This window comes from Lemur catta, chromosome X, assembly GCF_020740605.2.
Source record: "Lemur catta isolate mLemCat1 chromosome X, mLemCat1.pri, whole genome shotgun sequence".
Taxonomy (NCBI): domain Eukaryota; kingdom Metazoa; phylum Chordata; class Mammalia; order Primates; family Lemuridae; genus Lemur; species Lemur catta.
In genome coordinates, this window is record NC_059155.1 from 71208318 (window position 1) to 71230694 (window position 22377).

Sequence of the window (22377 nt, forward strand, 5' to 3'; positions counted from 1 at the left end):
TCACAGTTATGTTTAATGCTGGTGCACACATTGTGCTTGGTTTCCTGAACATTTTCTTAGAATAATTCCCTATACATGGAATTACATGGCGAAAGGTAATGAACACTTGAAAGTCTATTGACATAATTTTCCAAGCGGCCTTCAGAAACATTGTTGCCTTCTCTACCCCTGTCAAAGGGCTCCTTCCTCCTTACTGGGTTTTCCTGCAATACACTTTGGAAACAAAGTTCCTGAAATAAACTATGGGAGCAGGTACTATGTAAACATGTCATTCATAAAACTTTTTTCAGTAGGCATTCACTTTCATTTCACATAGTGAGAGGTGGAAAAACATAGTTTGCTTTTGATGTTTGGTCATTTTGCTTTCCCTGCTGTGTTGATTAGCTGGGCTGCGTAAGAAGATTCTTCCTGCCTCTCCCAGCTCCTGGGGGCTCCAGGTGTCCCTGGGCTTGTGGCAGGATCACTCCAGTCTCTGCCTCTGTCTCCACGTGGCTTCTCCTCTGCGTCTGTGTCTCCTCTGCTGTCTCTTAGGGGGACACTGTCATTGGGTTTAGGGGCCCTCCCTGATCCAAGATGATGTCACTTCGAGGTCCTGAATTTAATTACATCTGCAGAGACCCCCCCCTCCTTTTTTTTTTCCAAATAAGGTCCCATACTCAGACTCCAGGGAGATATATCCTTTGAGGGACACCATTTGATTGGGGACATCTTAGAATTCTACTGTCATACTCACACCCTTCAATGGATTTTTCTAACAAGGAAACAGAGCAATTTACCTGCGGCGTTTGCTTTTCACGAAGGAGTAAAATGCTTGAGTCCTTCCTTCAGACAGCCTTGGACCCAATCCTGCTTCTGCAAAATGGACAGCTTGCCTGTTCCCAACAACAACAACAAAAAAAACAGTGAGAATCCTCACGTGGCTCTCTTTTCCATGTGCTACGTAGGCTTTTTCCTCCTTCTGTGCTGCTTTTTGCTGCTGCTGCAGTTGCTTTATTTTGAAACGCCTCGATCTGGGCAGGATTTATTTAGCATCTATGTGCAGGAGACAGCAGCTCGCTTGCGTTTCCCCCAGCCTGGCCGGCAACTGGGTGGTTTTAATGCAGGCTTAAGCGGTTGCTGTAATTATGCCGGGCATCTAATCCTGTGCATAATAAAACAGCCCTTACAAGTCTAATGTCTGTATAATTAGAAGTTTTCCAAATAAAGGGCCCACACTTTTTGCAGGAAAGGAATTTGTGCTGTTTTCCCCCTTGCATTAGCGAAGTCATTATAGTGTTGTGACAGCGGTTTGCAAAAAAAAAAAAAAAACCAGAGGCTTTTTGGTTTTTAAGTTTAGGTGCTTTTAAATTAGGTAAAATTTTCCGTATGTGAGTGTGTGCACTTACAGCTCCAAGAAGAGCCTGCGATGGGGTTAGACAGACTGTTCTCTTCAGATTACATGTGTTTGTGTTTAGGAGAGGTGGACACAATGATTTGAGTTTTCTTTAAAAATAGATTAAAAAATTTAAAAAGGCAAGAAATTTTTTTTTTCTTTCTTTGTTTTTTTTTTTTTTTGAGACAGAGTCTCGCTCTGTTGCCCAGGCTAGAGTGAGTGCCGTGGTGTCAGCCTCGCTCACAGCAACCTCAAACTCCTGGGCTCAAGTGATCCTCCTGCCTCAGCCTCCCGAGTAGCTGGGACTACAGGCATGCGCCACCACGCCCGGCTAATTTTTTCTGTATATATTTTTAGTTGTCCAGATAATTTTCTTGCTATTTTTAGTAGAGACGGGGTCTCGCTCTTGCTCAGGTTGGTCTCGAACTCCTGACCTTGAGCGATCCACCCGCCTCGGCCTCCCAGAGTGCTAGGAGTACAGGCATGAGCCACCGTGCCCGGCCAAGAAAATATTTTTTAGAAAGGAAAAAAGACAGATGAAGATGCAATCCGGACCCGTTAAATCCTGGTTTCTCACTGAAATATTAGGAACGAAATGTCTGTCCTGGAAATGTTTTGAGACTTCAAACACTATTGTACATGGGAAACCATTTTGTCAGTGAATGCTCAAACTTTAGTTGTTATTAGTAACGTATGAATTATGCGTCATCCACCAGGAGAGCTACCCCGGCAGGGCAAGTGTTTCATGGTGTCGTCTGACTTCAATAGAACTGTTAGGTGCATAGCGAGGGATTCCGGGTCTCCTAGGGACAAAAGTGGGTGCCGCTGGGGTTCACCCCACCCCCAAATGGGCTTTCAGAGAGGCTCATGGGAGATGGGCATGTGCAGTAAGACTCAGGTCATATGACTCCCAACTGTCCAGTCAAAGTGGTTCCATGTTGATGTCTGAGCCCCAAGGGAGGTCCCAATCCAGATACTATAAAACAAGACCCAGACAGACCATAAGCAAATCCTTTTTTTGCTGCGACAATGGGTCCCAGTTTTCATCTGTGGCTTATGTGTCTTGCTCTGTGAACCTATACCTTGCTCTTGCTTGCAATCCTATCTTTCTCTCCTCTGCACAGCTCATGTTCACGCTTGCCTTACTATGCTGTGTCTGGTCATTCTTTGGCTACAGCAGCACCAAGAACTGACATTTCAGACTGCGACCGGACAGAACTAAAGTGTTTTGGGGGAAAAAAAAATGCTGGCCTCTGTAATGCCTGAAGTAACCTCTTTGGGGGCACTCGTTTAGGTCTGAGCACCTTTGAGAAGGTTCCAGTTGAAATAAATCTACGATGCTGAGAAGGGAGAATTGTGAAACCATCAGAATTCATCGTGAGCTCTACTTGGATTTGTTTGCTAGAACGAGTAGATATCCTTTGGGAGAGGTGGTCTAGGTCTTTGGTATTTTTAACAGCTTTATTATTGAGATGTAATTTGCATAGTATACTATTCACCCAAAGTGTGCAGTTTGATGACTTTTGGTATATTCACAGAGTCATGCAACCATCGCCACAATCTAGTTCTAGAACATTCTCATCACTCTAAAAGGAGTCCCTGTACCCATTAACCAGTTACTTCCCATTTCCCCTCCCCCAGTTCCTTGGTGACCGCTAATCTACTTTCTTTCTGGATTTGCTTATCCTGGGTATTTTATATAAACAGAATCACATGCTGTGTGGTCTTTTGTGCCTGGCTTCCTTCCCTCCTGGTCTTAATGCATTCAAGGTTCATCTACATTGTAGCGTGGATCCCAACTTTATTCCTTTTTATGACCCAATACTATTCCATTGTATGGATAGACCATATTTTATTTATCCATTAATGGTCATTTAGCTTGTTTCCACCTGTTGGTGATTGTTAATTATGAACCTTCTTGGGCAAGTTTTTGTGTGGACAGATGTTCCCATTTCTCACCCTGCAGACTTTCCAAATACATACTTATGACACCTTTTGAAAGAGACATTGTTCTTTGAGGTATCCTACCCTTTGATACAGCAATCTCAGTACTGGGCATCTACCCAAAGGAAAAAAAAAAAAAGACATTCTATAAAAAAGACACCTGCACTCGAATGTTTATAGCAGCACAATTCACAATTGCAAAGATGTGGAAACAACCCAGGTGCCCATCAATACATGAGTGGATTAATAAAATGTGATCTATGTACACCATGGAGTTCTACTCAGCCACAAAAAACAATGGTGATCTAGCACCTCTTATATTATCCTGGATGGAGCTGGAACCCATTCTTCTAAGTGAAGTATCCCAAGAATGGAAAGACAAGCACCACATGTACTCACCATCAAATTGGTATTAACTGATCAACACCAATTCACACCTAATGGGTACGATGTACACTATCTGGGGGATGGGCGCACTTAAAACTTTGACTCAAATGGCACAAAAGCAACTTATGTAATCAAAACCTTTGTACCCCCATAACATTGTGAAAAAAAGCATATTACATTTACATCTATAATAGATGCAATAATAAAATTACACTCATATTTAAAGAAATAAAAAATAAATAAAATGCCTTTTTTCATGTCACAGAAGCCTAGGTGCTCTGAAAAATCAGTCCCAGCCTAAATCTGTGCATCTGAGTTCACTGAACAGCCCTGTGGGGGGAATCTTCTGGAAATCTCAGATTCTTTCCACATTCTCTGGACGGTGCAGAGGCAGCCTTCACTTGCCATAGCTGAAGCTTGACTGTACACTGTTTAGTAAATATCAGCGTTGAGTATCTACAGACAGCAGGTTCAGTTCACGTCTAAACTTGTTTTGGTTCTGTGTTTGTCAGGGACCTCATACCTCAGAATGTCCCCACCCCGCGAAGGTCTCTTGCTTTTCGCATTTAACCGCGAGCTTATCTGCAAATCTTGCATCATCTCTCTTCTTGCCGGGGATGGAGCAATTCGGCAAAGCCCAAAACAAATGACACCAAGCACTCTCTTTGTATAAAATGCTCCTGCTTGTTATGTAAAAGCATCCTTTGCCAGTCATCATCGTGGTTGGTCCCAGCTACATGCATGCTGAATACATCCTGGTCTGGGTGTTGTTATAGTTCCATATCTGATGTCAGGTGTAGGCGAGGGTTATCTCCGTCTGTATCTGACAGCGTTCTTGCTCGCTGGGCATGTTTGGAATCTCTCTTTGTTCCTTTAACATCTCAGATGGACTGTTTTCCTGCACTCTGTGGAAACAGAATTTTCTGTCTTTACTTAGGACTCTATCTTTATCTCGTAAGACTGTTCTGAATCATGCTTTTTGGGCTTGGAGGTCATCCGCTGGTATTGATACTGAGTCATTCACTGCTATTGATTTTTCTAATCACCATGTACAGCCATGCCTTGTGCAACTATCAAAACAGACAAAAAAAAAAAAGAAACAAACAAACAAAAAAATCACAACACAGAAACTCTGTAGCTTTTTCACTGCTACATCTTCTTCCTAAGAATACAAGGATATTCTGTACGTCTGTAGTAAAGCATTGTTTAGGCAGAGGAACATCCTCAAAGATGCAGCACGATCTCCAAATTCCACATATGTCTTAGAGGACACAGTGTTGCTAAGTCTGACGTCTAACAATGACCACTTCAGTCTGCACATGTGGGAATGTTTTGTGACCTCTTCCAACAGGGCCAGTGCCGTTGTAATGATACCCACACTGGGAATTGAGTTTTTCATATTCATCTAGTCGTTGGACCCCGGGACCCAGCCCTACCTTTGATCTCGGAGCTGCTCAGAAAATGTTGCTGAATTAGAAAGATTGTCCAAGGCAGCTACGCCCAGCAGACCCACCCAATTCTCCTCTGGCCTTCTGTTTCGGGGATACCATTTCATTCTTTCGCCATACTGCTTACACAGGCTCTCAAAACAAAAGCCTCTGTTTGGGAGTGTTATTTCTTTCCTCCTGGGTCAAATGCCTTGAGGGGGGAACTTCATACACACTCGACAGAGGATTCCAGAAATACTTTATCACAGTTGTTACAAAGACACATATCCCTAAACTCCTAGTACACAAACGTTGCCCACTTACAAACTGCCAAAATCCCAGTGAATCAGAAGTTTCTCTTCAACTTTATCTTTCCTGCCCCAGCTCCAGATGCAAACCAAGGAGAAAACAAAGGGTTAGATGCTTGGGATTATCTTCCAAGCACAGAGTCCGGCATTATCTTTAAAACCACTCAAGAATTTCCCTGAGAGGTTAGCAGGGTGGTTTATTTGTCTCCGAGTTTGACATTCCTTTCCCATACCTATCTTGAGTCCTCTCGCAATGAGAACTGTTCTTATAAATTCAACAATAAATAAACAGTCACTCGTGGCGTGAGTTATTCATAGCCTGTAATTTTTAGTACCATGTGGGCTGGTCTAATGATACCCAAGTAGCTACAGAAAGCTAACATAGGGGAGAGAGGTTTCACTTTGCTATGGAATGCATACTTTTTTTTTTTCCTACAGCATCTTGATTTTATTGGTTTATTTTGCTTTCAGACAGAATTGTAGGAACAGCAAGCACAAATCTGAAATGTGTTTCTAGATCTATTTTGCATGGCTCATTTTTCTATCACGACGTGTTGCCAGCTCTGTGGGGTGATAATGACACTAATGCCATCTCTCCGGTGGAAAAATACCGCTGCACTGCTTGTCTGGAAAGCATGCCCTTGGAGACGTGTTTGCGGTGGCAGTGGCATTTCTACCATGTCATCAGTCTGCTGAGCTCTCACTGGTTTTATCATCTTCAGAATGTCTTGGAGACATTGTGAAAGTGGGTCTCAGGTATCCAACACGGGACTGTCACTAGCTTGGCAGTTAACACAGTTCATCTGTTTCAAATACGACTCTGAAATAACATTTCCCAGTAGGAAACTGAAAAGAAGAGAGTGAGATGAAAAAGTGTAAGTTCCATCTGCCCTGTTGAACCTTGTACCCTGATTTTTCTCTTTGGGAGATCCACCGAGAATTTTCTATCACTCCAGAATCCTATATGCTTTTATAAAAATAAAATCCTAAGCAAATAAAATAAATGCGAAGAAATCCTATGATGCAAATACACTTGCAATAAAATGAATGCAAATCCATCTTATGATGCAAATAAATACACTTGTAATAAAATATTAATAAATGCAAATCGATCCTATGATATGGGCCGTTCCTTTTCAATAAAACCTTGAGATCATTTCACAAATATACATACAGAAATCGTCCTGGATTTTTAAAAATGGCTACATAATAGTCTATGGTAAGGGCATACATTGATTTATTTTTCTGTGTATTCAGTTATTTATTTTTGAGATAGGGTCTCACTCTCTGTTGCCCAGGCTGGAATGCAGTGTTGTCATAGCTCTCTGCATTCTGATTCCCAGGCTCAAGAGATCCTCCTGCCTCAGCCTCAGGAGTAGCTACGACTACAGGTGCACGCCACCATGTCTGGCTAATTTTTCTATTTTTTACAGAGACAGGGTCTGGCTGTGTTGGTCAGGCTGGTCTCAAACTCCCGATCTCAAACAATCCTCCCACTTCAGCCTCCCAAAGTGCTAGGATTACAGGCATAAGCCACCATGCCATGCCTCTTTTTCTGTGTATTTTTTTTTTTAATGACATAGACTTTATTTCTTAGAGCAGTTTTAAATTCACGGACAAATTAAACAGAAAGAACAGACAGTTCCCACACACCCCACTCTTACCCTGCACTCAGACTCCCTTATTATTAACATCCTGCATTCTCATGCTGCATTTGCTGCAATCAGTGAACCTGCCTGGACACATCAGTATGACCCAAAGCCCACAGTGTATATTATGTTCACTCACTGGGGTTGTACGGTCCATAGGTTCTGACAAATACATAATGTCATATATCTATCATGACAATACGGATTTATTTTACTGCTGTTATTTTCCTCCCATAACCCCAATTACCCTTTCTCCCCCACCCCTACCCACTCAGGGGTCTCAATTCTCAGCATACATCAAACTGACCTGGGCACAGTGTAAAAATGTCGTGGATGCCTGGGTCCCCGCACCTCTGAAATGTCATTCAGGTGGTCTCTGGTGGGCCCAGGCTTGTGTAGCATTTTTAAAAGTTCCAGAACATTCTCAGGTTTCACCGGGGTAGGGAAGAGCCACCACAGGGCTCACCTTTTGGTCTTTGCTCCCTACAGCCCACTCTTAACTCAGCAGGCAGATGGATCCTTGTGAAACTAAACAGATCCACTCACATTTCTGCTCAAAATCTGACAATACCTCTGAATTGGATGCAAGGTTGCCAAAGGAAGTACAGGACCTCCATTGAATTCCAATGTCACAGAAACCATGAATATGAATGCTTTTTTTTTTTTTTTTTTTTTTACTATAAGTATGTCCCAAAGATTGCATGGAACATACTTGTACTAAAAAGGTTATTTATTGTTTGTCTGACATTCAAATTCAACTGGGCATTTGGTATAAGTATATCCCAAAGATTTATGAGCTATACTTCCACGAAAAATCAAATTCAACTAGGCTTGGGCATGAGGGTGCCCAAATATGGCACAGGACATGCTTATACTAACATATAATAATTATTTATTGTTTATCTGAAATTCAGTTCAACTGGGTATTTGGTACAAGTATGTCCCAATTATTACTTGGGACATACTGATATTAAAAAAAATATCATTTATCTGAAATTCAAATTTAATGGGCATCCTGTAGCTTTATTTGCTCAATCTGGCAACTTCACTCAGAGTAAAAGGCAGAGACCTTACAATGGCCTTCAGGGCAACCTAATCGCTCATGTCACTACCTGTCCCACAGGCTGTTCTCATGCTATCTGGGCAAGTCAAACTTATCCTCCTTCCAAGGGCCTTGTCTCACCAGATACCTGATCACTCACTCCTTTCTTCCTTCAGGGTGATAAAATTTGCCCTCCCTGGAAGACCTACTATCTGTCATTATTTCCATCCACCCATCCACCCAGCCAGCCAGCCATTCATCCATCCACACATCCACCCATCCATCCACCCACACATCCTTCTATCCGTTTACCCACCCATCCACCCACCCACCCATCCACCCACCCATCCATCCACCCACCCATCCATCCATCCACCCATCCAGCCAGCCATCCACCCATCCATCCACCCACCCATCCATCTACCCACCCATCCATCCACCCATCCATCTACCCACCCATCCATCCATCCATCCACCCACCCATCCATCTACCCACCCATCCACTCACCCATCCATCCACCCACCCATCCATCCATCCATTCACCCACCCATCCATCTACCAACCCATCGATCCACCTACTCATCTATTCATCTATCCATGCATTCATTCGTTCATCCACCCCTCCACCCATCCATCCTGCACCCACTCATCTACTCACCCATCCACCCATCCATCCTATCTTTCTTTCTATTTATGATCTATCTACACACATAAAAATACATACATAATATTAATTTAGAATACAAACTATATATCAATGTATAATATTAAGCATATTTATATATGTACACATGCATATATGTATGCTCACACACATATAATTATATATATAAATATAAATAATTATCACATTTTATATCCTCCTCTCCTGGCTTCTCACTTTGCTATTTTTTTGTTTTTCTTCCATTACTCCACTTATTTATTTATTTATTTTAGAGACAGGGTCTTGCTCTGTCACCCAGGCTGGAGTGCAGTGATGTCATCGTAGCTCACTGCAGCCTCCAACTCCTGGGCTCAAATGATCCTCCTGCATCAGCCTCCCAAGTAGCTGGGACTACAGGCACGTGTCATCATGCCCTGCTAATACTTCACCTCTTCTAAACTGCTGTTTAATTCACTTATTTCTTGCTCATTGCCCAACCTCTATCATTAGAACCTGAGCCCCATGACACAAGAGTTATCTGTCTCGTCTTCTGTTTTATCCAAATGCCACCTCCCTGCATGCCTGGCACAAGGTGGGGACTCCCCCAGCCCCCTCCCACGCCCTTGGTGGACCCAGACTGCTTCTGGCCTTTAGTGATCTCACTGACTTTGCTGTGGTGCACTGTCCTCAAGCACTTTCCAGCATTTCAGTGCATATCGTAAAACAAAATCAGACTGAGCCTTGTGGAGCCACATGGAACAAAAGGCGCTTTTGGAAGATTTTGGTCTCCAGTTCCTAACTATTGTTCATATAGGGTCGCACCTGTTGATACTCTGACCCATCAAGCCAGCAACACCCGATGCCCAGAAGCCGAGGCCACATGGGATGCTGTCTGCAGGGGTCATCGTGCGGGTGCGACACAGCAGCCCTCCCTTCGGCTAATCTGCATGTCCCCCACCCTGAGGGGCTGGGCCTGTTCCCCAGGTGCACTCGGCACAGGCTCTGCCGTGGACTGACCTGCCCTGAGGAGGTGCCGAGGTCCAAGTGCCTCAAATCAAGAGGTCCGTGAATATAATCTTTATGGGACGGGCGGGGGGATGGCAAAGATATTTTCCATGTTCACATTGGCCTTTTAAATTAGCTTCTGTACTTTAAAATTATGTATACTCCAAATGTTTCTGAGACATATACACAAACATGCACAAGCACACATAAATATGTATTAATATAAATGAGTATATGTGGGATTATATATATTTAGGTTTGTATACATATACATATAAGTATTTCTATTTATATATATGTATGTATATATATATTTGCATGTATGTTTTTATGCATGTCTAGGAATACGTATTTTCCCTAGGCTATGTAGACACGAATGTGGCATTTTAAAAAATGGTTTCTTAGAAAAGCCTTCTTTTTCTAAACTTATATTGTTTCATGTAAACTTTACATAAGACATATTTATTATTTCTAATCATGTTATAATAATTTATAATAGTGCAATCTTATACTATAAATATATTTATTATTATATTTTAAAATTCTATATCTTTGTCTAACATTTTATGGTTGTGTTTTTAACCATACATTTTGACCCATTGAGAGTTTGCTTTGGCAAAGTCATAAAATGTAATCAAAATGTTTGTACCCATGTAATATCCTGAAATAAAAATAAAAAAATAAAACAGCAAAGAAGAAACCCAGGTTACATACTTTTTTAAAAATTTAAATCACTATGCAGCTGTCTGAATGGCATCTATTGGGTAAGCTCTGCTCTCTCCAATTGTTTAAAAAGCCACAAGCCTTGTGGACGCCTTCTGGATTCCAATGCAATGCGTTTCTCAATCTCTTTCTCTCCTCTCCCACACCAAACGATTTCAAAACCCTTCCTCTGTCCCGTCTCATGACAAATCTTATTTTCCAGAACTTTAGGATCCGGGTCTCACACCCATTCTCCTAGATAAACTTTAACTTCACTTGCTCAAGTCCCAGTGCTCATTTTGGTGGGATGACCCAGTGCTGAGTCATCCTCCAAGGAAGAATTCCAGCAGCAGACGGTCCTCTCCAAGGTCAGGGGATGTGTTTTTTTTTTTCATCTCATCTTCCTTGGGTCCTTTGAGAGTATTCCAGTTTCCTTCCCGTGAGTCATCAATACCCTAATACTGATAAGTATTGATAACTGACTAACACAGAAGCCATGAAACAATCCGGCTCGGGGATAAGATGCAATAAATGTTTTCTTACCTTTCTCCTAGAAAGAGAGATAAACGACAGAATCACCCCTTTCTAGCACGGATTAAGAGAGCTCCAGTACAATCCGTCATTTTCTAAAAGCTGGTTTCCAAGTCTCCCCATTTTTCTCTCTTACGAAATCATATATGTGTGTTCTGAAGTCTCTGTCATCATTACGCTAAAATGATATCTGCTCACAGAGAAAAAGAGAATAAAATTAAAAACAAAGATTTTCATAATCCAGATGCAACATTTTTGACATTTTCTTACCATTTTTATGTCATCTTTTATATTGTTAAGATTGGAATACATTATGAAATTTGGACGGCTCCCTGCATTTCTTAAAAATTAACTATGATTTTTCCATTTTGTGCACCATTTAGAAAGACTTTGAAGATGTCCTCATGTAAACAAACCGGTATAAATGTATGTGGTCTCCTAATTTTAGATGCTGAAAGTATCTCTATTGTGAAAAATAAATTCCTGGATATAGAAAGAGTGGACCAAAACATAGGATCATTGTTCACACCACAGGGCTTTGTACTAATGGACATTTCCACCAAAAAAATAAAATAAAATAAAATAAAATAAAATAAAATAAAATAGATCAGCCTGAGCAAGAGCGAGACCCCGTCTCTACTAAAAAATATGTATGTATATAGAAAGCAATTAGCTGGACAACTAAAAATATATAGAAAAAATTAGCCAGGCATGGTGGTACATGCCTGTAGTACCAGCTACTTGGGAGGCTGAGGCAGTAGAATCGCTTGAGCCCAGGAGTTTGAGGTTGCTGTGAGCTAGGCTGACACCATGGCACTCTAGCCCTGGCAACAGAGTGAGACTCTCTCTCAAAAAAGCTAAAAAAATAAAAAAAGCAAATAAAATAAAACAGAACAACAAACTGCCTCCTTTCTTTGAGCTGTCACAATTTTTTTAGTTGCATTTCTTCGATTACTGTTTACTATAAACAATTTTTTATCAGTGCGAATGACCCATAGCTATGTCCTTTTTAAAATTTTTTAAATGTATTTACTAACATCCTTATTTTCATTATTTATTTTGGCTGTCCTTTTTAATTTTTTAAAAAAACTCATTTATTACCATCCTTTCACCATTCATGAGTTTGACCATTCATTTCCCGCACTGTGCATGCTTGCTATAAAAGGGCTGTCATTTTGTTTATATGCCAATAAGTCTCTTGACATTTTTAAATAGTCAGATCTGATGCATCCTTACCCCTGCAGTTCTAGCTCTGTGCAGCGTAGAGAAAGTCCTTCCAAGCCCACCCAGGGATTGGACAACGGGCAGTATTATTTTCCCTTTAGTCTTAGTGTTTTACGTTTCCCAACCCATTACAATCTAATACTTATGGTATTTATTTCAATTCTATTGCTTCTGATGTGTTCGTGCTGTTTTTAAAGCACGAGGTGGGAATCTAAATTAGCTTTTTTTTCCCCAAAACTAAAGAACTGTTGATACTTATTTGTTATTTATTATGTCTGGAGACACAATGTGAGCTTGATTTGTTACAATGTATCTCATGTTACTATGTTGCACTTTGAGTTACTTAGAGCCTCCTGGGACCAGTTCAAAGCACACCAGAAAAAAAAAAAAAAAAAGAGCAGAAACCACCTAATCCAAATGCATTCCAAGTGATAAAGTCAGTTTCGTATATGCTAGGATGTAGCTACTTCCTTAAGGGTTTCTGCCCACTTCTTTGAGATCCCAGTGTTGAGATTGTAAAGATCTCATTAAAGGAAAGCTCATTAACACACACTAAAGAACAGAATGCTGAAGCGTCTGCAATTAACTTATTTTTAAGACATTTTACTTTTTAACTTACTCCCAGACTCATTAATCATTACTATTAGTCTTTGGGTCAAATGTCACCTTTGAAGTTCAAATCCAGAAATCCAATTACACAACCACCACATGGGCACATGACATTAACTTCCCCTTTGGAAGAAGGATTGTTCTTTCCAGCGCATTTGTTTACCTTTTGGGAAGAGTTTTTCACGTGCATTCCTTCAATAGGTACCTTGGATTTTCCACAAACTTTGCCAGGATCCCAGAAATAAGAACTCTCAGGTATCTCTCCGGTAAGGGATAAACTCAACACCTGCTAATTTTCTAATGAACGTTTACTAGCAAAGACAACGATAATATCCTCCACGCTTTCCTATAGGATTTTCTTTGAAATCACTCACGAAAAGCCTCTAAATAAATAGAATTAGTCCCTTTAAGTCCTTGTAGAATTTAAGACCTCCCTAACTTGGGGACTGGCTGTCACCTGTCCTAGCAGAACTTCACTCACAAGAGAGGCCGTTTCTAAATCCACTTCACCCTAGAGATGCTGTCCGGCTTGAACACACATGTAGGGTCAGGACCCGTCTCCGACAAGTCACGTTGGAGCTGTTTTAAAAATGTCCCACCAGATGTTTTATCTCTAGAGAATCAGGGTCTGAAATATGGTACACAGGGTGCCTGTTAAAGACCATCTCTGAAGGATGATGACTCGGCTGGGCTCTGGCCGGAGCCCGCCTCTGATAACTGTGCTTATACTTATAATCATAAAATAAATTTCATCATCCTGCATTAGTCACGACGGGCCTGACCCTATCAAGCAGATACATTGACTACGGGAAGTGACCTATTCCATTCCCAGGGCTGAGTAGACAGTCAACCAAAGGCATTATCTTAATTATGGTAAGATGTGACTATCGAAGTCTGAAACTCTTACTGTCACTAAACATCTATCTCAATCCCCACCTGCCTTCTAAGCCCAAATCATGAAGTGTGCACCTCCTCAGGAAATGATAATCAGGTTCCCTCCCTGGCTGGGTCCAGATGGGACAGTTCCTATCACTATATTGTTTGGAGGACATTCATGCTTGGTCATTTAACATGCTAGGCCGATTAACAACACCGTGCTTATTTAGGCTGGGCGAGGTGGCTCACGCCTGTAATCCTAGCACTCTGGGAGGCCGAGGTGGGAGGATCGCTGGAGGTCAGGAGTTCGAGACCAGCCTAAGCAAGAGTGAGACCCCGTCTCTACTAAAAATAGAAAGAAATTATCTGGACAACTAAAAATATATATAGAAAAAAATTAGCCGGGCATGGTGGCGCATGCCTGTAGTCCCAGCTACTCAGGAGGCTGAGGCAGGAGGATCGCTTGAGCCCAGGAGTTCGAGGTTGCTGTGAGCTAGGCTGACGCCATGGCACTCTAGTCCGGGCAACAGAGTAAGACTCCGTCTCAAAAACAAACAAACACACACAAGAAAACCAAAAAACAACACCGTGCTTATTTCCAAATAACTGCTTAGCTGGGTCCGTGGCAAATGGCACATATATACACAAATACGCACACACACAGTATATATACTCAAAGAAGCGTTCAGATGCCTTTCAGCATTCCAATTACGATTTCTCTCATATCTAACAACACCTGCACCTATTACCCTGTTGAATTTATAGTCCACTCTGGCTTCAGGCAGGGCCTCATTCCTTCTGGATGACAGAGTTGGGTATTTCCTCACTCTACCACCAAATAATAAGACATCATAAAGATGGTAATGACCTTTAATGCCTCATTTACAGGGATTTTCCTTTTTTGTCTCTAAAGTAATAGGCTGTGGTTTCTAAAGGATTTTTACATCCTTGCAGACGAAAGCTGCTTTGCAAAGCAAGGTGCTGCGAAACGCGCTGGGGATATTTATGCGAAGGGAGGTAGGGATGTGGTCAGATTGAGGGTGGGAGAGGTGGAACACGACCAACCCAGCCACCCAGGCAGAGTAGAGGACTGCAAATTTCTCTGTCACGTTCTCCTTCCCGGGTGCAATCGCAGAGTTGCACCCAGACATCTCTGATTAATTGGCTCGTGAACTCTGAGCCTCGATGAAAAGGCCTTTCTTAGCCTGCCACGTCGCATTTCCAAGGTCAGATCCAGGCGAGGGGTGGGGTGCGCGCTCTGCGGGGAGACGCCTGTGGCCCCCCGAACCCCTCGGCCAGGCAGGGCCCCGTAGGGCCTGGTGGCTGAAGTGCGGGGACACGTCCTTGTCCTAACCAGGGCTCAGGGGACTGGGGGCCCGCTGGGGGCGTGCATTTTTCCGCATTCCAGCTCACCATTTGGCAGAGTCGCGCCTTGGGGAAATGCCACCCACAAAATGCAGGTGGGGGGTGGGGCGCGGCAGGCAGCCGGGGGCCAGAAAGCCACACCCAGAGCCCGGTTCAGACTTCCTGTCGCCCCTCGTCGTGGGCTGCACCACGACGGCGCGGCCCGGCCCCCTTAAAATGCATCCCTTCTGACCTAGGCACGGCCTTGCCTTTCTGAAAGACCCGGCAGGACTGAGAAACAGAACGCTCCAGAGGCAAAATCGCTGAGATCCCTCAAAACAAGGCGCTAAGCAGTTTTTCCCCAAGCTGCTCGAAGTTTGGTGCGTGGACGCTCTGCGAGCCGGGCATGAGCGCAGCATCTAGGCCGTGCCAATCCGGCTGCAGAACCGTCTGCATTTTCACCGGATCCCCTGCGGGAAAGGGGTGCGCAGACGTCCGGTTCTATTTGCATTTCAAACACACACGAATAGGGTTTTTTTTTGTTTTAGGATTAGTAGTATGTGCAAATATTGCCTGAGACATACTTAAACCAGGAAAAATAAAAATCTTTGTGTGTATCGGAACTTCAACCCCACGTGGACAGACTGCATTTCTTTCCCTAGTAGCGAACGGTGTGTTTAAAACCAGTGGCCGGTCGAGTTTCATGCCCCGCATTGAGCTGCTCCATCTCTCAAATCTGTCCTTCCCTATTAAAAAAATATATTTATTTTGAAATAAGTATAGGCTCACAGGAAGCTGCAGAGAAACATGCAGGGCGGGCATCTTTGCCTCTTGCAAAGTCGCAATCTTGAACCACTCTAGTCCAACAGCGAAACCAGGAAGCTGCCCTCGTCCGATTTTTTTTTTTTTTTGAGACAGAGTGTCACTTTGTTGCCCGGGCTAGAGTGAGTGCCGTGGCGTCAGCCTAGCTCACAGCAACCTCAAACTCCTGGGCTCAAGCAATCCTCCTGCCTCAGCCTCCCGAGGACCTGGGACTACAGGCATGCGCCACCATGCCCGGCTAATTTTTTCTATATATATATTTTCGCTGTCCAGATAATTTCTTTCTATTTTTAGTAGAGACGGGGTCGCTCTTGCTCAGGCTGGTCTCGAACTCCTGACCTCAAGCGATCCTCCCGCCTCGGCCTCCAGAGTGCTGGGATTAGAGGCGTGAGCCACCACGCCCAGCCCGTTCGATATTTTTATTCGCCAGACCCGGCACCCCTGGCCGGGATCCGTGCGCACCCGGCTCGGTTTACACCAGCTTCCACTCGCATTACGCTCCGTTTTCAGTTTTATATTTCAACTTTACTTCGCTCCGAGCCACGCCCTCCCCGTCCCCCAATCTTCCGGGCTAGGGCGCGGCGACCCGGGCGGCAGGCCCGCGCGGCCCCTGGGGAAAGTCTGCCCGGGCCCCACCGCAGGGCTCAGCGGGGCGCGGAGGGGGCGCGGGCACCCGGGCAGCCCCCGCGCGCCGGCCTCGCCGTTCCCGGGCGGGGTCCCGGCGGGGGCGGAGCGCGGCGGCTGCGGCGACGCCCCCAGCCCGGCAGGCGGGGTCGGGGCGGGCGCCCGGGAGGGCGGGGACAGACGCGCAGACACGCCCGGGCCGCTTCCGTCCGGCCCCCTGTGAGCGCGCGCCGGGCCAGCGCGGGTGGCGGCGGGCTCGGGCCGCCAGGAATGAACAGGGAGCCGGGCGCCCGCGGCCGGGACCCCGCCTCGCCCCCGCCAGCCCGCGCCCCCGCCCCGCCGCCGCCGCCCCCGCCGCCCGGCGCTCCGTGCCCGCCCCCCGAGGCCGGCGGCTACTCCCACCAGCTGCCGCTGCTGCTGCTGCTCCAGTGAGCACCGCCCGGCGCCCGCCTTTGTCCCCGGCGCTCCGCCAGCTGCGCCCGGCCGCGGACCCGGAGGCGGGGGGCGCGCCTAGGCGGCCGCCGCTGATGCCGCCGCCGCCGCGCCGCCCTCCGAGGCTGCGTCCCACGGAGCGCGGCGCCCCGAGCTCCCCGGCCCGGCCCGGCGTCCGGGACTGGAGCGCGCCCGCATGGAGGCGCCCGGGCAGGCCAAGGAGGCCGCGGCGGACACCGACCCCCGAGGGGCCCCGGAGGATGCCCCCGACGGGGCGCCCGCGCTCTGCCCCAGCCCGGAGGCGCCCTCGCCGGAGCCGCCCGCCTACCGCCTGCAGGACTTCGACACGCTGGCCACCGTGGGTGAGTGCGCGCGGCGCCGCCCGGGACGCTGTCTGCAGACAAAGGGCCCCGTGGGCCGTCGCCGGGCCGCCTCCCGGGGAGGGCCCGGCTCTGCCCCTCCGGCTCGGGGTTCCCGCGCGGGGCTGCCCCTGCGTCCTCGGTCTCCCCGGCGCCCCGAGAGTTGCAGGGCACTCCCCGGCCCGGCGGGACCCCGTGACCGACCGGCCGCCCTCCCGGGTCCTTGGTGGTTCCTCAGGGAAACCTACCCGCCCCTGTCCCCAGCACACATTCCAACCCGGCGTCTGGGCTGCCCGACGTCACAGAACTTCCTGGGGGTCAGCTCAGACTGGGGACTTCGTGCGTCCTCCGGGGCAGCGACCCCCAGGGACCCGCGCGTGGGCTCTGAAGGCCCCCGCAGACCTCGCCCCGGGCCAGCCCTCTCCCTCTGCCCTGCGGCAGGTGCTCCGGCGTGGAATTTACAGATTTAACCCCGGGGGGCGAGAGCCGCTGGGCTTTCGGAGGACAGGTGTCCCCTGGCGTCGTGGGGAGGCTGAGGGCGGCGTTGGGGAGGGATGGTAACATTCCTGACTCGGCGTATACTTTCCGTCTGGTGCATCTGAAACTTGCCATTTTCTTATTGGCCTCTTTCCCATTTCTTTTGTCCTCTGTTTTAGAAATTGAGCCCAACTGGGCAGCTTGCGGGAGAGGTTTTGAGTTCTCTTGGGCGCTTGGATCCCAGCGCGCGCCGGGGTATCACCGGGGCCGCCCTGAGTGGGTCAGGATATCCCAACCCGAACGTGGGCGCTGGAGTCAAACTGTTGGCACGAGTCAGCCTGTGGCTTCTTAGCGACTCTTTGTGGCCAGGGGGGCTGCGCTGACAATGTTGGTTGTCAGGAAAATAAACAGGGCAGGGGTCCTCGGGAGGCTTTCTGCTGATGGCCTCCCTGTTTTTGCAGAGGAGGAAGCCAGGCCGGCAACCCCAGGGCTCAGGGTCAGGGCCTGTGGCTTAGTAAGACCAACAGCGCAGCCAGCGTGACATCAGCACTGCTGAGGGAGACAAGGCATCTCTTTTTGTTTTCTCTCTGTCTCTGTCTCTTTTTTCTTTCCGTGTCTCTATTTCTGTCCAGCTGTCTCTGTCTCTGACTCTCTCTCCCCTCACCCTTCCTCTCTCTTCCTTCCTCCCCCTCTCTCTCCCTCTGGGAAGCTACCCCAGGCTCATCTCCAAGCCGGGCGTGTTTTGCAGGGAAGAAGGGTGGGCCAGGAACCCGCACAGGGGCAGCTAGGACGGTGGGTGGAAACACAAGTCGGCAGCGGAAAGTTGATGGAGGGCCAGCTGTCCCTTGGCACTTTGCACCGGCCATTGTGTTTCCGTGGGGCGCCTGCTCGCAGGGTCAGCTGGGAACGGTGCCCAGGCCTGAGGCCAGGAGAGGGAGCGGGCGGGGCGGGGCAGGGCAGGGCAGGGCAGGGCAGGGAGCGGGGCTTGGGCAGGGCAGGAGGGCTGCAGAGCTGAGGGGTGCTGGTGTCACAGGGCGCCGCCCTGCTAATCTCGCCCTTAAAAATAGAATGTTATCATTGCCTCTTGGGACCCATCGGGCTGGGCTGGGTGGGGGAAGTGAGCGCTTTCTTCCTTTCCTCTCTTAGACAAGAGGATGCTCCAAAGGTGTGACGGGGGAGTCAGGCGTCCCACGCTCCAACAGGGGCCAGGGGTGAGTGGGCTGTGTGTGTCTGTGTACACTGGCTCACGACAGCATCACAGCTTTGGTGACAGCATCTGCAGTCTTGTATCTGAGCCTCCTTCTTTGCTGTGGGTTACAGAGCCACGAGAGAGTGATTAACCTGAAAGAGTAAGAACAAGCTTTTTTTAAAAAGTTGTAAGCCTTCTAAGTCTTCTAAGTCTTATGTCTCTAAGTCTTGGAAATCTTATGTCTCTGAGCCACCATCTACGGCAACTTTCGATCCTTTTAGAAGGGGTCACGGTACAAGTGAGGGGCAGCTGGAGCTCTCTGTGGCCGGCACAGGGTCTGGGCGGGTGTGACTTCTCTTCCTCTGAGCTGTCACTTGTTGGAAGACAGGTTCCTGTGACGTGTGTCTCCCCTCCTCCTCCCTGCATTTCTGCTTCTTACCTGCTCCAAACAGGCGCCCACCTCAGTTCCGAATTTTCTTCGGGGATGTCTGTATGCAGTTTCCCAGCTGAGCAGTGCTGTTTCCCACAACTTAAAACTGACCTCACAGGCCAAACACAAACAAAAACACTGCACAACCCTCTTAAACTTTCTTTGCTTATCGCAAACTCCACCTCTTGGCACCTTCTAGAATGACTGGGTGAAGACACAGCTTCCTTCACTCTCCTCCCCGAAGAGTCCCTGCCCCACACAGTTGTGCATTTTTATTATTTCCTGCTCTGCCCTCCTGTGTGTGTGGTGTTTCTGTTGCTAGCAAATTGGGGGGCATTCTTACACATTTCATCGCTGATGTTGGCCTGTGATCTGGGTATGGACGAGGCACCCTGAGCTAACAGCATCGCTGGTTTGATTCTGAGAAACATTTTGGGGATGCTGACATTTCAGCACAGGTGCAGCACCTGCACTCCTGCAGGTTCGCTTGTGCCTAATTCTGCAAAGCCCACGGTGGCAGCAGAGACCGCTGGGCGGGCGGGGGAGATCCCGTGAGCAGAAGGCTGAGCTGGAATAGCCGGTGGTCGCCGGGCTGTGGAGACGGCGTGGCCGGAAAGAAAGACCGTGTGGTCTCAGGTATTCTGTGCTTCTGGGTAAACCGACTCCTGGATGCCGTCAGCATTCTAGACCCACCAGTTTCCCCTACATTCAGTAGTTTGCAAGGAAGCGTAGGTTGTGGTCATGAAAAGTCTAATGCTGGCATATAATTTTTTTAAGCACACGAAAAAATCCTGGAGCACGTCTGGTCTAAACACCAATTTCAAGGGTTTAGAAACTCCAACTCACAAGGACCACAGAGCTCCTTGGAGAAAAAATGGTTGCAAAGCGGTTCTTCAGATTTCTTGTCCATGTAACCAAGGTTTGCTTGGTCTCATGAGAAAGAACAAGGGTGCTTTTTTTTAAGAAAACAAAAAAAAAATTATGGATATTTAAAAATTCATCGTATGTAGAGAGAAGAGGATAATGACTTTTTCTAAAAGGACTTGTTTGCTAAAATTTGGATTCGGTCAAAAGTCTGCACCCAAGAATCCAGAAGGCCACATCTGGCCCCCAGGCCACAGGTTCCCAACCCCTTAACCAGCGTCAGGTTCTTGGGTCCAAATTTCATTTTCCCTTTCTCAACCTCTCTGCTTCTGAGCTTATTCATCTAAAAAATGCAAATAATAACAGAACCTGTCCCACATAGCTTGTTATGAAGAAGAGTCCAAGATGCTTAAATCCCTGATTTTTAAGAAAAGTTATCTTGAAATAATTGCAGACTCACAGGGGATTCCAAAAACAGTCCTGGATTCCCATGCACTCACTCTTCTGCCGGCTTCCCCAGGGTGACATCTTCGAAAGCGTCAAAACCAGGATGCCCATGTTGATACACCCCTGCTAACGAAACTGCACACCTTGTTCGGCCTGTATCAGTTTTCCCAGGTGCTCATTTGTGTTTGTCAGTGTGTGAGCGTGCAGAGTTCTGTGCAGCTGTATCCAGCGTGTCGATCTGGCCACCGCCCCCAAAATCACGGGGCAGAACGAGTTCTCTCACCACAGACCACTCTCTCATGCATGACACTTGCTTCTTCTTTTTTTCCTTTCACACATCACAGCATCTGAGAGTTTTATCTTAAGAGCTAGCAGGTCTTCATGAATAATCAATGACAAATGGTTCTCATACCTAAAGTGCTCACAGTCATTTTCCTCTGTGCTGAGAGGTTTTCTCCTGTGTCCTTGGTTCCCCTGAATTGGACATAATTTCCCTTCCTTCCTGGGTTATCATTTATGCCCCGTCTTAGGTTGTTGGGGCTGTGAGAACAAAAATATCACAGACTGGGCGACTTATAAACAACAGACATTTGTTGCTCACAGCTCTGGAGGCTGGAAGTCCAGGATCCCGGCGTGGCAGAGGCTGTGTCTGGTGGGGACTCACTTCCTGGTTCATAGATGGCGCCTTCTCGCTGTGTCCTCACATGGTTGGAGGGGCGAGGGAGCTCTCTGGGGTCCCTTTTATAAGGACACTGGTCCCATCCATGACGCCCCAGCCTCATGACCTCGTCACCTTCCAAAGACCCGACCTCCAAACACCATCGCCGTGGGGGCGAGGATTTCAACACAAGAACTTCAGGGAGACAGGACATTGAGACCATCCTGCTCCTACCCTGTAACACCAGCCCAGAACCAGAATGAATGGAATCTGACCTGGTGAGATTTTACCCTGTAGGTAAATATATAATCTTGCGGGTCGTGTTTACACAGCAATTGGCAGTGTTGTTTATTGCCTCACAACACACAGAAAATCGAGCCCAGCCTTCTAATCTTATTTATCTTGCGTGGGTGCTCTATAGTAAATTGGCAATCGTTTGTGTGGGTGACAGTTTCGATGTAAGAGCATCACAGGAACTTCAGGAGATGAGATAAAATACTACACATCACAGAACATTTCTAAGTATAGAGGTCCTCTTGGTTTCTCCTCTTCATTTTTTGCCCCACTGAAGTGAAATTCACTGTCATCTAAAATGAGTCATTCTATAGCCAACCGTGGCACTTGGCACATTCGCAGTGTTGTGCAAACATCACTTCAGTCTAGTCCCAAAGCATTTTCATCGCCCCCAAAGGAGATCCCGTCCCCACTAAGCAGTCGCTTCCTCTGCCTCTATCCTGTCCCCTGGAGACCATCGGTCTGCACCTCTCTCTCCGGGTTTGCCGGTTCCCTGTCCTCTTCATGTTCCAGTCTCTTCTTCATTCATCACTTCCCATCTCCAAGGGGAAGAGGACACCCAAGCCTAATAGTCCCTTGTTCACGAGGAGAGGATAAAAATGGGCCTGTGTGGGGGGGAAAAAGGCTTTAAAAAGGCAGGAAACAAAAGGAATCAGAATAAAATAGGCATGAGAAAGAGTAGAAGAGAACAAGTCAGAAACAGGAATGTTCAGTCGG

The 22377-nt window shown here is 46.9% G+C and overlaps 1 protein-coding gene across 1 annotated transcript in view; it reads left to right on the forward strand.

Annotated features, from left to right (window-relative positions):
• The first annotated feature begins 15174 nt into the window (after positions 1 to 15174).
• PRKX (protein kinase X-linked) overlaps positions 15175 to 22377 on the forward strand; it is a 76703-nt gene continuing 69500 nt past the window's right edge. Inside the window, 3 exon segments of the mRNA XM_045537893.1 lie at positions 15175 to 15180; positions 16462 to 17020; positions 17023 to 17304. Of these exon segments, the coding sequence (XP_045393849.1) occupies positions 15175 to 15180; positions 16462 to 17020; positions 17023 to 17304 (847 nt within the window).